This window comes from Oncorhynchus mykiss, chromosome 21, assembly GCF_013265735.2.
Source record: "Oncorhynchus mykiss isolate Arlee chromosome 21, USDA_OmykA_1.1, whole genome shotgun sequence".
Classification (NCBI taxonomy): Eukaryota; Metazoa; Chordata; class Actinopteri; order Salmoniformes; family Salmonidae; genus Oncorhynchus; species Oncorhynchus mykiss.
Window position 1 is genome coordinate 2,850,917 of NC_048585.1, and position 16,584 is coordinate 2,867,500.

General features: G+C 45.0%; 1 protein-coding gene across 2 annotated transcripts in view; it reads left to right on the forward strand.

The window, feature by feature from the left end:
• LOC110499725 (thyrotropin-releasing hormone-degrading ectoenzyme-like) overlaps positions 1-16,584 on the forward strand; it is a 417,686-nt gene that overhangs the window by 31,030 nt on the left and 370,072 nt on the right. For both annotated transcript variants that reach the window (XR_005038456.1, XM_036956614.1), the window contains exon 2: positions 409-682. Coding sequence is in view for 1 of the 2 variants with exons in the window: in XM_036956614.1 (XP_036812509.1) it covers positions 409-682 (274 nt within the window). In the remaining variant the exon portion in view is untranslated. The remainder of the gene's footprint in view (positions 1-408; positions 683-16,584) is intronic.

Sequence of the window (16,584 nt, forward strand, 5' to 3'; positions counted from 1 at the left end):
CCTGCCCCTTCTCTCTCTCTTCTCTATCCCTCCCCTCTCTCTCTTCTCTCCATCCCTCTCTCTTTTCTATCCCTCCCCTCTCTCTTCTCTCCCTCCCTCTCTCTTCTCTCTCCCTCCCCTCTCTCTCTTCTCTCCCTCCCTCTCTCTTCTCTCTCCCTCCCCTCTCTTTTCTCTCTCCTTCCCCTCTCTCTCTTCTCTCCCTCCCTCTCTCTTCTCTATCCCTCCCCTCTCTCTCTTCTCTCCCTCCCTCTCTCTTCTCTCTCCCTCCCCTCTCTCTCTTCTCTCCCTCCCTCTCTCTTCTCTCTCCCTCCCGTCTCTCTCTTCTCTCCCTCACCTCTCGCTCTTCTCTCCCTCGCTCTCCCTTCTCTCTCCCTCCCCTCTCTTCTCCCCCCTCCCCCCTCTCTCCAGGTACATGGCGGTGACACAGTTCTCCCCCACCCACGCCAGAAAGGCCTTTCCGTGTTTTGATGAGCCCATCTACAAGGCCACGTTCCGGGTCAGCCTGAGACACGATGCGTCCTACCTCTCTCTCTCCAACATGCCTGTAGAGGCCTCCATCTCTGATGATGATGGCTGGGTGACCAACCACTTCTCCAGGACTCCTCGTATGTCAACCTACTACCTGGCCTGGGCCGTCTGTAACTTTACCTACAGAGAGGTGACCACTGACAGTGGAGTGGTGGTGAGTTACACTAGTGACCCCCTAACCCTAACCTTAACCTTAACCCTAACCCTAACCCTAACCTTAACCCTAACCTTAACCCTAACCCTAACCCTAACCTTAACCCTAACCTCAACCCTAACCTTAACCCTGGGCCGTCAGTAACTTTACCTACAGAGAGGTGACCACTGACAGTGGAATGGTGGTGAGTTACACTAGTGACCCCCTAACCCTAACCTTAACCTTAGCCTAACCCTAACCCTAACCTTAACCTTAGCCTAACCCTAACCTTAACCCTAACCCTAACCTTAACCCTGGGTAGTCTGTAACTACACATCCAACAGTGGAGTGGTGGGGAGTTACAGTCTTACTGACTGACTGAATCCTGTTCATCCTCGTTGGGATGTGAGGCCACAACAGGCTCTCTAACGTCCAACAGAGGAGTGGTGGGGAGTTACAGTCTTACTGACTGACTGAATCCTGTTCATCCTCGTTGGGATGTGAGGCCACAACAGGCTCTCTAACGTCCAACAGAGGAGTGGTGTAGAGTTACAGTCTTACTGACTGACTGAATCCTGTTCATCCTCGTTGGGATGTGAGGCCACAACAGGCTCTCTAACGTCCAACAGAGGAGTGGTGGGGAGTTACAGTCTTACTGACTGACTGAATCCTGTTCATCCTCGTTGGGATGTGAGGCCACAACAGGCTCTCTAACGTCCAACAGAGGAGTGGTGGGGACTTAATGTCAGAAGATAAGATCGACTTTATTGTGCCCAAGAGGAAAACTGTCTTGGAAACAGAGCGTTACTGTTTCCAAAAGAAACACTGTGTCCAGCAGTCAGAGATATACAACATGTTCTCTCCACTAGCTGTATCCTCATTACCTAACCCTACATTAAGATGAAATAACTCACGACAACCTGTCTACTTACCCATCAAGTCTGAGGATATAGCCCACGTTGTCCTTTAGTATGTCTATCTATTGATTAACCTTGATACTGACATGTGGAGTAGACTGCTGCTGTTTCCCACTAATACTGTCATCACTACAGACACCTTCTAAAGAGTTAATACTGTCATCACTATAAAACACCTTCTAAAGAGTTAATACTGTCATCACTACAGACACCTTCTAAAGAGCTAATACTGTCATCACTGCTAACACCTAAAGAGTTAATACTGTCATCACTACAAACACCTTCTAAAGAGTTAATACTGTCATCACTACAGACACCTAAAGAGTTAATACTGTCATCACTACAGACACCTTCTAAAGAGTTAATACTGTCATCACTACAGACACCTTCTAAAGAGTTAATACTGTCATCACTACAAACACCTTCTAAAGAGCTAATACTGTCATCACTGCTAACACCTAAAGAGTTAATACTGTCATCACTATAAAACACCTTCTAAAGAGTTAATACTGTCATCACTACAAACACCTTCTAAAGAGTTAATACTGTCATCACTACAGACACCTTCTAAAGAGTTAATACTGTCATCACTACTAACACCTTCTAAAGAGTTAATACTGTCATCACTACTAACACCTAAAGAGTTAATACTGTCATCACTACAAACACCTTCTAAAGAGTTAATACTGTCATCACTACAAACACCTTCTAAAGAGTTAATACTGTCATCACTACAAACACCTTCTAAAGAGTTAATACTGTCATCACTACTAACACCTAAAGAGTTAATACTGTCATCACTACTAACACCTTCTAAAGAGTTAATACTGTCATCACTAGAGAGTTAGTACTGTCATCACTACTAACACCTTCTAAAGAGTTAATACTGTCATCACTACTAACACCTTCTAAAGAGTTAATACTGTCATCACTACAAACATCTAAAGAGTTAGTACTGTCATCACTACTAACACCTTCTAAAGAGTTTATACTGTCATCACTACAGACATCTAAAGAGTTAGTACTGTCATCACTACTAACACCTTCTAAAGAGTTAGTACTGTCATCACTACAAACATCTAAAGAGTTAGTACTGTCATCACTACTAACACCTTCTAAAGAGTTAATACTGTCATCACTACTAACACCTTCTAAAGAGTTAATACTGTCATCACTACTGACACCTTCTAAAGAGTTAATACTGTCATCACTACTAACACCTAGAGAGTTAATACTGTCATCACTACTAACACCTTCTAAAGAGTTAATACTGTCATCACTACTAACACCTTCTAAAGAGTTAATACTGTCATCACTACTAACACCTTCTAAAGAGTTAATACTGTCATCACTACACACACCTTCTAAAGAGTTAATAATGTCATCACTACAGACACCTTCTAAAGAGTTAGTACTGTCATCACTACAGACACCTTCTAAAGAGTTAATACTGTCATCACTACAAACACCTTCTAAAGAGTTAATACTGTCATCACTACAGACACCTTCTAAAGAGTTAATACTGTCATCACTACAGACACCTTCTAAAGAGTTAGTACTGTCATCACTACAGACACCTTCTAAAGAGTTAATACTGTCATCACTACAAACACCTTCTAAAGAGTTAGTACTGTCATCACTACAGACACCTTCTAAAGAGTTAATACTGTCATCACTACTAACACCTTCTAAAGAGTTAATACTGTCATCACTACAGACACCTTCTAAAGAGTTAAGTCATCACTACAGACACCTTCTAAAGAGTTAGTACTGTCATCACCACTAACACCTTCTAAAGAGTTAATACTGTCATCACTACTAACACCTAAAGAGTTAATACTGTCATCACCACTCACCTTCTAAAGAGCTCCTCATACTACGTGCCAGTTTGAGAGCTGCCATTCAAAACACTTTGCAGTGTCTGAACCATTTGGCAGCTTGTCTGCTTCCAAGAAGAGAGGAGACATCATGCCTGACCTTATTTACAGAACAGCAACAATGCTGATGTCCCAAATGGCTCACTTTGCCCTATGAAGTGCACTACGGCCCATAGAGCTCTGTTCAAAAGTAGTGCCCTATGTTGGGAATAGGGAGCCATTTGGGACGTTGACAACGTTAGCTATTGAAAACAGTATTCAGCCGGTGTCCTCTCCTCTCCTTCAGACAATTATCTTTGTTATCTTGAAAACTTTCCCACCTTCCCTTCCTGTTAACCTTGGGTTCACCCTCCTCCTCCTCGTCCTTCATCATCATCATCATCATGATCTTCGTCATCCCACTTTAATTACTCCCCATTCATTTCCACTGTCATTATCCAAGGGCATTGCCCAATATCTCCATACACACACACACACACACACACACACACACACACACACACACACACACACACACACACACACACACACAAATACCTCACAACGCCGCCTGTAGTCCTCCTATCCCTCATTACAGGGACACCGCCTTCTCAACAGCACCTTTAATGACCAGCCATATCTGCAGCATTTATTTCCATACAGATCCCCTCCTAACGCTCACCCCTCACACTGCCACTAACCCATCAATCAAATTACCGTGACGACACTGGCCGGGTCTCGACTCATCCATCATCGGAGCGTGGCGTGCGTGCGCAGCGAGGGGAGATGAGGAACGGACTTAGGGCTCGCATATATCCGGGGAGGTGTAGCGAGGAGAAGCGTGTAGCAGACTACTCAGTGTGCGTTGCAGTTGGCATCAATGCTGTGAAGTAGAGTGGGCAGTAGGCCGCACTGAGGGAAAACAGTGGGTTTTAATTTCTCCTTTATTTAACATTGGAACTGGCAAGACGGTCAATCTGACCTTTTTCAATGTCGTCATTTGAAATGACTTCATTTCAATAAAAACCTTGAAACCACCTTTCCCGGACTTTTCCTAAATATGTGTATTTTATTTTACAGCCTAGCAGCACATTGAGATCAATATCGTAAAAGACAAAAAAACTTACTGAGAAATTTGCACCTCAAAAGGGCCATGCTGGTCAAAATGACCGCAGGCAAGTTTCACCCACAGTAGGCTTCCGCAAAGACGTTGTTTGTGTTGCTTGCTATTCCTTAGGTCTTTTTCCCGCCTTGTGTTTCCGGCATTGGATGTCGCTTAGCAACTGTTGTTGTTTACTTGCTTTCAAATGAGCACGAAGGAAATTAGCCTTTGGATTCTAGAATACAGAATCAATAGAATAGAGTTGTAAAATAGAAGTTAGAATTGGAACAGATTATGATAGAACAGAATAGAAACACAATAGAATACAATAGAAGCATTAAAACAATAGAATAAAACACAACAGATAGGTAGTCTGATCAAAACGAACTGGTGTCTAGCTATGTCAGGAAAGCTGACCGCCCTGCAGGCTTTAGCCATGCTCCAGGATACGGAAGAGTCTGAGGGAGGCATTCAGTCTGATGCAGGGACAACTCATCCGATGTCCCTGACTCTGACAGTGACACAGAGAAGCCCCGGCACAACAGACTGCGTCTGGGACACATTCACTTCAAGACGTCTGCGTCTGGGACACATTCACTTCAAGACGTCTGCGTCTGGGACACATTCACTTCAACAGACTGCGTCTGGGACACATTCACTTCAAGACGTCTGCGTCTGGGACACATTCACTTCAAGACGTCTGCGTCTGGGACACATTCACTTCAACAGACTGCGTCTGGGACACATTCACTTCAACAGACTGCGTCTGGGACACATTCACTTCAACAGACTGCGTCTGGGACACATTCACTTCAACAGTCTGCGTCTGGGACACATTCACTTCAACAGACTGCGTCTGGATCACATTCACTTCAACAGACTGCGTCTGGGACACATTCACTTCAACACGTCTGCGTCTGGGACACATTCACTACAACAGACTGCGTCTGGGACACATTCACTACAACAGACTGCGTCTGGGACACATTCACTTCAACAGACTGCGTCTGGGACACATTCACTTCAAGACATCTGCGTCTGGGACTCATTCACTTCAAGACGTCTGCGTCTGCTGATGTTCCAGGTAGGACTTGCGTCTTCTTCAGATTTTTAAATTTTTATTTACCCTATAGGACAAAAGATTGCTCAATATCGTTGGTTTGACTTACAGCAAACTAGTTTACAAGAAAAGCGTTGACCAATAGCCTCCGACACATACAGGTGCAATAGAATACAATTAGAAAAATTACATCAGAATCGAATACTATTGTTCTTTTATTCGTTTTTATTATTAGCCAAATGTTGTTATTAAGAGAATATTCTTATTATCATCATTGGTGGCCTGTCACCGCTATTACTATCTATAATTAGCCTAACACTGGCATTAGGCTATTATCGGCTTACCATGGTTGTTGTATGCCTAATTATTATATATTATTAGGCTATTATTATCGCTATTATCATTAGCCTATTGTCAATAGCCTTAAATAAAGGTGAAATAAAATAAAATAAATAAATAAAAATTAGCCTATTATCATTAGCCTATTGTCATTAGCCTATTGTCATTAGCCTATTGTCATTAGCCTATTGTCATTAGCCTATTATCATTAGCCTATTATCATTAGCCTATTGTCATTAGCCTATTGTCATTAGCCTATTATCATTAGCCTATTGTCATTATCCTACTGTCATTAGCCTATTATCATTAGCCTATTTTCATTAGCCTATTATCATTAGCCTATTGTCATTAGCCTATTATCATTAGCCTATTATCATTAGCCTATTGTCGTTATCCTACTGTCATTAGCCTATTATCATTAGCCTATTATCATTAGCCTATTATCATTAGCCTATTGTCGTTATCCTACTGTCATTAGCCTATTATCATTAGCCTATTGTCGTTATCCTATTATAATTAGCCTATTAGCAGGTCCTCATGTTGTATTGTGTATGCAAGCCAATTGTGATGTTACTCAATATTGTAATTGTTGTGTGTATGAAGAGAAGATTAGCCCTGATTCACATCTATATTGTATGAAATATAATAAACTAATCAGGCTTTTTTAAGAAATAGGCTAACTAAGCTTAAATTACATATCTTTTTGTTATTAATCCTGCAGTGCCAAATCCACCACTGCCTGAGAGACAGGAATTGGGAAAGGACGGAACAGTCTGGAAGCTTGTGCAGCCAGGTGAACATGTAGGGAGACGACAAGGACAGAATGTCATGACTGAAGCTGCAGGACTCACACCACACGCCAAGCGCAATATTGAAGATTCGCTCACTGACTTCCTGTGTTTATTTGATCACGGGATGCTGAACCTCATCAAGGACCGTGGTGCACAGTGTAAAGGTGACAGTTGGTGGGACATGTCTGTTGTCCAACTAAATGACTTCATTGCACTGTTGTGTATCTGTGATGCCCAAAGCGCAAAGTGTATGGAAAGCTTCTGGTTGGCTGACTTGTGCTATGCATTCTTCAAAAGAGTCCATGTCCCGGAATCGATACAGGGAGATCATGAGATTCCTGCATTTTGACAAGAGAGAGACCTGAGGCAGACGTCTCCAAGGAGACAAAATCGTCCTGGTTTCCGGAGGTGTGGGTGAAATTTGTTGAGAACATCATTCGGGCGGAAACTGCCATCCTCTACAAGGCCTGCGGGCAGAAACTACCATCCTCTACAAGGCCTGCGGGCAGAAACTGCCATCCTCTACAAGGCCTGCGGGCAGAAACTGCCATCCTCTACAAGGCCTGCGGGCAGAAACTGCCATCCTCTACAAGGCCTGTGGGCGGAAACTGCCACTCTCAGAGATTTACTGTCTGTTGTAGAGAGGAGAGGAGTCTGGTTCTCCCCTCAGAGATTTACTGTCTACTGTAGAGAGGAGTATAGAGGAGAGGAGAGGAGCCTGGCACTCCCCTCAGAGATGTACTGTCTGCTGTAGAGAGGAGAGGAGTCTGGTACTCCCCTCAGAGACATACTGTCTGTTGTAGAGAGGAGAGGAGTCTGGTTCTCCCCTCAGAGATTTACTGTCTGCTGTAGAGAGGAGAGGAGAGGAGTCTGGTTCTCCCCTCAGAGAATTACTGTCTGCTGTAGAGAGGAGTCTGGTTCTCCCCTCAGAGATTTACTGTCTGTTGAAGAGAGGAGAGGAGCCTGGTACTCCCCTCAGATATTTACTGTCTGCTGTAGAGAGGAGAGGAGTCTGGTACTCCCCTCAGAGATTTACTGTCTGTTGTAGAGAGGAGAGGAGCCTGGTACTCCCATCAGAGATTTACTGTCTGCTGTAGATAGGAGAGGAGCCTGGTACTCCCATCAGAGATTTACTGTCTGTTGTAGAGAGGAGAGGAGCCTGGTACTCCCTTCAGAACATTACTGTCTGCTGTAGAGAGGATCCTGGTTCTCCCCTCAGAGATTTACTGTCTGTTGTAGAGAGGAGAGGAGAGGAGAGTAGAGGAGCCTGGTACTCCCCTCAGAGATTTACTGTCTGCTGTAGAGAGGAGAGGAGCCTGGCACTCCCATTTAGAGATTTACTGTCTGCTGTAGAGAGGAGCCTGGTTCTCCCCTCAGAGATTTACACTCTGTTGTAGAGAGGAGAGGAGAGTAGAGGAGCCTGGTTCTCCCCTCAGAGATCTACTGTCTGCTGTAGAGAGGAGAGGATCCTGGCACTCCCCTCAGATAATTACTGTCTGTTGTAGAGAGGAGAGGAGCCTGGTTCTCCCCTCAGAAATGTACTGTCTGTTGTAGAGAGGAGAGGAGCCTGGTACTCCCCTCAGAGACGTACTGTCTGTTGTAGAGAGGAGAGGAGTCTGGTGCTCCCCTCAGAGATTTACTGTCTGTTGTAGAGAGGAGAGGAGTCTGGTTCTCCCCTCAGAAATGTACTGTCTGTTGTAGAGAGGAGAGGAGCCTGGTACTCCCCTCAGAGATGTACTGTCTGTTGTAGAGAGGAGAGGAGTCTGGTGCTCCCCTCAGAGATTTACTGTCTGTGTTAGAGAGGAGAGGAGCCTGGTTCTCCTCTCAGAGATGTACTGTCTGTTGTAGAGCGGAGAGGAGCCTGGTTCTCCCCTCAGAGATGTACTGTCTGCAGAAGAACCAGAGCTGGAGGCTACATGGCTTGGTATAGGTAGAGGCTACAAGGTAACTCTACTCTACATGGTAACTCTACTCTACATGGTAACTCTACTCTACATGGTAACAATGCTCTACATGGTAACTCTACTCTACATGGTAACTCTACTCTACATGGTAACTCTACTCTACATGGTAACTCTACTCTACATGGTAACAATGCTCTACATGGTAACTCTACTCTACATGGTAACTCTACTCTACATGGTAACTCTACTCTACATGGTAACTCTACTCTACATGGTAACTCTACTCTACATGGTAACTCTACTCTACATGGTAACAATGCTCTTCAGTTATGTAAATGTCTCATTGTGGCTGTTGAAACTTTCACCAAACACAAGGCAGGCAGAATTGGAGCATGAGCGTATTGTGTGTGTGTGTGTGTGTGTGTGTGTGTGTGTGTGTGTGTGTGTGTGTGTGTGTGTGTGTGTGTGTGTGTGTGTGTGTGTGTGTGTGTGTGTGTGTGTGTGTGTGTGTGTGTGTGTGTGTGTGTGTGTGTGTGTGTGTGTGTGTGTGTGTGTGTGTGTGTGTGTGTGTGTGTGTGTGTGTGTGTGTGTGTGTGTGTGTGTGTGTGTGTGTGTGTGTGTGTGTGCATATTGCAGCCAGCTTTAGATGCAGCCTAAGGAGGTGTTACTACAGCTGAGGCCCAGTGCCTGATTAGACTAAAACCCTGGCGTGTTCGCGTGGCAGAATATAACCGCCTGTTCTGCTCTTTTCCCCGTCGTTCCGGCGCCAACCGCTCGACCAGAAGCTTAACCGTTGGCAGAGAATTAGCTAGGCAACAATCTTTACATAATTAGAGTGGGACAGAGGACACTTCTCAGTGGCCTACTGTAACCTAAAGGGTGTGATGGAGGACACGTCTCAGTGGCCTACTGTAACCTAAAGGGTGGGACAGAGGACACTTCTCAGTGGCCTACTGTAACCTAAAGGGTGTGATGGAGGACACTTCTCAGTGGCCTACTGTAACCTAAAGGGTGTGATGGAGGACACTTCTCAGTGGCCTACTGTAACCTAAAGGGTGTGATGGAGGACACTTCTCAGTGGCCTACTGTAACCTAAAGGGTGTGATGGAGGACACTTCTCAGTGGCCTACTGTATCCTAAAGGGTGGGACAGAGGACACTTCTCAGTGGCCTACTGTAACCTAAAGGGTGTGATGGAGGACACTTCTCAGTGGCCTACTGTATCCTAAAGGGAAATATAGTTTGACTCCATCTTTCCTCCATGCCAATGTTAGGCATCAAAATACCACAAGGAACAGAAACTGACTGGCCCTTCGGCTACCACCAATCAATATGAACCATAGAAACAGACAGGCCCTTCGGCTACCACCAATCAATATGAACCATAGAAACAGACAGGCCCTTCGGCTACCACCAATCAATATGAACCATAGAAACAGACAGGCCCTCCGGCTACCACCAATCAATATGAACCATAGAAACAGACTGGCCCTCCGGCTACCACCAATCAATGTGAACCATAGAAACAGACAGGCCCTCCGGCTACCACCAATCAATATGAACCATAGAAACAGACAGGCCCTCCGGCTACCACCAATCAATATGAACCATAGAAACAGACAGGCCCTTCGGCTACCACCAATCAATGTGAACCATAGAAACAGACTGGCCCTCCGGCTACCACCAATCAATATGAACCATAGAAACAGACAGGCCCTCCAGCTACCACCAACCAATATGAACCATAGAAACAGACTGGCCCTCCGGCTACCACCAATCAATGTGAACCATAGAAACAGACAGGCCCTCCAGCTACCACCAACCAATGTGAACCATAGAAACAGACAGGCCCTCCGGCTACCACCAATCAATATGAACCATAGAAACAGACAGGCCCTTCGGCTACCACCAATCAATGTGAACCATAGAAACAGACAGGCCCTCCGGCTACCACCAATCAATATGAACCATAGAAACAGACAGGCCCTCCAGCTACCACCAACCAATATGAACCATAGAAACAGACAGGCCCTCCGGCTACCACCAATCAATGTGAACCATAGAAACAGACAGGCCCTCCGGCTACCACCAATCAATATGAACCATAGAAACAGGCAGGCCCTCCGGCTACCACCAATCAATATGAACCATAGAAACAGACAGGCCCTCCGGCTACCACCAATCAATATGAACCATAGAAACAGACAGGCCTCAAGCTACCACCAATCAATGTGAACCATAGAAACAGACAGGCCCTCCGGCTACACAGGGCCCTGTGTTTTGAACCATAGAAACAGACAGGCCCTCCGGCTACACAGGGCCCTGTGTTTTGAACCATAGAAACAGACAGGCCCTCCGGCTACACAGGGCCCTGTGTTTTGAACCATAGAAACAGACAGGCCCTCCGGCTACACAGGGCCCTGTGTTTTGAACCATCATGTGACAAGCCTGGATTTGAACCTTTTCCATCAAACTGTCAACTTTCCTTTCTCTGTCTGATGGTCCAGCACCATCCTAAGAAAATATGTTTAACCGACGGAGGAGTCACTACTGTACTGTAGACAGTCCCTTCGGAATGTATTCAGACCCCTTCCCTTGTTCCACATGTTGTTGGGTTACAGCCTTATTATAAAATGGATTCAATTGGTTTTCTCCCCCCTCATCAATCTACACACAATACCCCATAATGACATCACAATACCCCATAATGACATCACAATACCCCATAATGACATCCAATACCCCATAATGACAAATCAAAAACAGGTTTTTAGACATTTTTGTTAACTTAATAAAAATAAAGAACTGAAATATCACATTTACATAAGTATTCAGACCCTTTACTCAGTACTTTGTTGAAGCACCTTTGGCAGCGATTACAACCTTGTGTCTTCTTGAGTATGACTCTACAAGCTTGGCACACCTGTATTTGGGGAGTTTCACTCATTCTTCTCTGCAGATCCTCTTAAGCTCTGTCAGGTTTGATGGGGAGCATCGCTGCACAGCTATTTTCAGGTTTCTCTAGAGATGTTCGAATCCGGGCTCTGGCTGGTCCTCTGAAGGACAATCAGAAACTTGTCCCAAAGCCACTCCTGCGATGTCTTGGCTGTGTGCTTAGGGTCATTGTGCTTTTGAAAGGTGAACCTTCGCCCCTGTCTGAGGTCCTGAGCGCTCTGGAGCAGGTTTTCATCAAGTATCTCACTGTACTTTGCTCCATTCATCTTTCCCTTGATCCTAACTAGTCTCCCAGTCCCTGCCGCTGAAAAACATCCCCAGAGCATGATGCTGCCACCACCATGCTTCACTGTAGGGATGGTGCCACCACCATGCTTCACCGTAGGGATGCTGCCACCACCATGCTTCACCGTAGGGATGCTGCCACCACCATGCTTCATCGTAGGGATGCTGCCACCACCATGCTTCACCATAGGGATGGTGCCAGGTTTACTCCAGAGCATGATGCTGCCACCACTATGCTTCACCGTAGGGATGGAGCAAGGTTTCTTCCAGACGTGACTCTTGGCAATCTTGGTTTCATCATACCAGAGAATCTTGTTTCTTATGGTCTGAGTCCTTTAGGTGCCTTTTGGCAAACTACAAGCGGGCTGTCATGTGCCTTTTACTGAGGAGTGGCTTCCGTCTGGCCACTCTACCAGAAAGGCCTAATTGGTGGAGTTCTGCAGAAATGGTTGTCCTTCTGGAAGATTCTCCCATCTCCACAGAGAAACTCTGAAGCTCTGTCAGAGTGAGCATCTGGTTTTTGTTCACCTCTCTGACCAAGGCCCTTCTCCCCCGATTGCTCAGTTTGGCCGCTGTGTTCTTGAGGACCTTCAATGCTGCAGAAATGTTTTGGTACCCTTCCCCAGATCTGTGCATCGACACAATCCTGTCTCAGAGTTCTAAGGACAATTCCTTTGACCTCATTGCTTGGTTTTTGCTCTGACATGCACTGTCAACTGTGGGACCTTATATAGACAGGTGTGTACCTTTTCAAATCATGTCCAATCAATTGAATTTACCACAGGTGGACTCCAATCAAGTTGTAGAAACATCTCAAGGATAATCAATGGAAACAGGATGCACCTGAGCTCAATTTCTAGTCTAATAGAAAACAGTCTGAATTCTTATAAGTGGAATAATGTGCAAAAAGTCAAGGGTTCTGAATACTTTCCAAGTGCACTGTCACTGCGTCCCAAATGGGACCCTATTCCCTTTGTAGTGCACTACTTTTAACCAGGGCTCTCATAGGGAATAGGTTGCCATTTGGCATGCAGGCGAGGTCTCCCTCCCTCCCTACATGGCCAGCAGGTCAGGCCCTCAGGTGCCACACACTCATTCACACACACACACACACACACACACACACACACACACACACACACACACACACACACACACACACACACACACACACACACACACACACACACACACACACACACACACACACACACCTCAGCAGTAGGGCTGTCTGTTGACCTTAACACAGAGTCTGTGTCTGTAAAGGATGAGGACTACCCATCACATAACCTCTCTCCACCCTGCCAACCAGTACATCACTTCCCTGAGAGTAGATTGAACCGCTACCCCCCCCACTTTACCTGCTACAATATACTGTAGGAGACTCTAGGAAATAACAGAGAAAGGATAGACAGACACGGGCAAAATAAGCAAGTGAGTCCTCACGCAAAACTTTCTTTCTTTACACTGTAAAACAGTGTACAAGAATTCAAGTCATGTTAACGCTATGGCCCCTCTTCGTCCAGCTGGGTCAAAAAGGGATGGAATCTTAGAACATGGATCATTATCTCCATAGATAATGGATCATTATCTCCACAGAATAACATGGATCATTATCTCCACGAAATAACATGGATCATTATCTCCACAGAATAACATGGATCATTATCTCCATAGATAATGGATCATTATCTCCGTAGAATAACATGGATCATTTTCTCCATAGAATTACATGGGTCATTATCCCCATAGAATAACATGGATCATTATCTCCATAGATAATGGATCATTATCTCCATAGAATTACATGGGTCATTATCTCCATAGAATAACATGGATCATTATCTCCATAGAATAACATGGATCATTATCTCCATAGAGTAACATGGATCATTATCTCCATAGAGTAACATGGATCATTATCTCCATAGAATAACATGGATCATTATCTCCATTGATTAACATGGATCATTATCTCCATAGAATAACATGGATCATTATCTCCATAGAATAGCATGGATCATTATCTCCATAGAATAACATGGATCATTATCTCCATAGAATAACATGGATCATTATCTCCATAGAGTAACATGGATCATTATCTCCATAGAGTAACATGGATCATTATCTCCATAGATAATGGATAATTATCTACATAGAATAACATGGATCATTATCTCCATAGAATAACATGGATCATTATCTCCATAGAATAACATAGATCATTATCTCCATAGAATAGCATGGATCATTATCTCCATAGAATAACATGGATCATTATCTCCATAGAATAACATGGATCATTATCTCCATAGAATAACATGGATCATTATCTCCATAGAATAACATGGATCATTATCTCCATTGATTAACATGGATCATTATCTCCATAGAATAACATGGATCATTATCTCCATAGAATAGCATGGATCATTATCTCCATAGATTAACATGGATCATTATCTCCATAGAATGACATGGATCATTATCTCCATAGAATAACATGGATCATTATCTCCATAGAATAACATGGATCATTATCTCCATAGAATAACATGGATCATTATCTCCATAGATTAACATGGATCATTATCTCCATAGATTAACATGGATCATTATCTCCATAGAATAACATCCATATAATGTCCTATAGGATCCATCATCCACTTGTGTGATGATGATGATGATGATGGTGATGATGAGCTGTCATGCTTTAACTAATTTTCACATCATTATTCCCGCGTCCCAAATTGCACCCTATTCCCTACACAGTGCACTACCCTATGGGCCCTGGTCAAAATAAGTGCACTATATAGGGAATAGGGTGCCATTTGGGACATGAGTTTGCCTATGTTATAATCACTCAGCCCTGTGGGTGGTGTGATGGTTATAATCACTCAGCCCTGTGGGTGGTGTGATGGTTATAATCACTCAGCCCTGTGGGTGGTGTGATGGTTATAATCAATCAGTCCTGTGGGTGGTGTGATGGTTATAATCACTCAGCCCTGTGGGTGGTGTGATGGTTATAATCACTCAGTCCTGTGGGTGGTGTGATGGTTATAATCACTCAGCCCTGTGGGTGGTGTGATGGTTATAATCACTCAGCCCTGTGGGTGGTGTGATGGTTATAATCACTCAGCCCTGTGGGTGGTGTGATGGTTACAATCACTCAGCCATGTGGGTGGTGTGATGGTTATAATCACTCAGCACTGTGGGTGGTGTGATGGTTATAATCACTCAGCCCTGTGGGTGGTGTGATGGTTATAATCACTCAGCCCTGTGGGTGGTGTGATGGTTATAATCACTCAGCCCTGTGGGTGGTGTGATGGTTACAATCACTCAGCTCTGTGGGTGGTGTGATGGTTATAATCACTCAGCCCTGTGGGTGGTGTGATGGTTATTATCATTCAGCCCTGTGGGTGGTGTGATGGTTATAATCACTCAGCCCTGTGGGTGGTAGGATGGTTACTACTGTACTCTATAAAACATGTTACAATCACTCAGCCCTGTGGGTGGTGTGATGGTTATAATCACTCAGCCCTGTGGGTGGTGTGATGGTTTTAATCACTCAGCCCTGTGGGTGGTGTGATGGTTATAATCACTCAGCCCTGTGGGTGGTGTGCTGGTTATAATCACTCAGCCCCGTGGGTGGTGTGATGGTTATAATCACTCAGCCCTGTGGGTGGTGTGATGGTTATAATCACTCAGCCCTGTGGGTGGTGTGATGGTTATAATCACTCAGCCCTGTGGGTGGTGTGATGGTTATAATCACTCAGCCCTGTGGGTGGTGTGATGGTTTTAATCACTCAGCCCTGTGGGTGGTGTGATGGTTATAATCACTCAGCCCTGTGGGTGGTGTGCTGGTTATAATCACTCAGCCCCGTGGGTGGTGTGATGGTTATAATCACTCAGCCCTGTGGGTGGTGTGCTGGTTATAATCACTCAGTCCTGTGGGTGGTGTGATGGTTACAATCACTCAGCCCTGTGGGTGGTGTGATGGTTATAATCACTCAGCCCCGTGGGTGGTGTGATGGTTATAATCACTCAGCCCTAAGGGTGGTGTGATGGTTATAATCACTCAGCCCTGTGGGTGGTGTGATGTTTACTACTGTACTCTATAATACATGTGCCTGTTTACTGCAGTGACAGGAATTGATGGATTGTCCTCTTGTTTACCATACAAGAGAAACACCACATTACTCAGTGTGTGTTCATCACAGTCAGGCTGTTTTCACCCTCTAGCATTGTGACTCTCTGTCTCACTATAGTGTAGACTGGTAAGACCAACCATTCAGTGTGCGTGTGTGTGTGTGTGTGTGTGTGTGTGTGTGTGTGTGTGTGTGTGTGTGTGTGTGTGTGTGTGTGTGTGTGTGTGTGTGTGTGTGGTGGTGGTGGGTGGGGGAGGGGGGTATGTGTGTATGCGGTGTGTATGCGGTGTGTATGCGGTGTGTGTGTGTGTGTGTGTGTGTGTGTGTGTGTGTGTGTGTGTGTGTGTGTGTGTGTGTGTGTGGTGGTAGTGGTGGGTGGGGGGGAGGGGGGGTATGTGTATGTGTGTGTTTGCATGCGTGTGCTCGTGTGGATGGATGTCCACATCGACGGCATCAGTCTGTTCCTCGCCGGCGACGCTGAGAGTAGCGATCACTCTTACCACAGGAAATACATGTCAAACTAAGTGACATCTCGCTACCCTCCCTCGCTCTCTCTGTCGACAT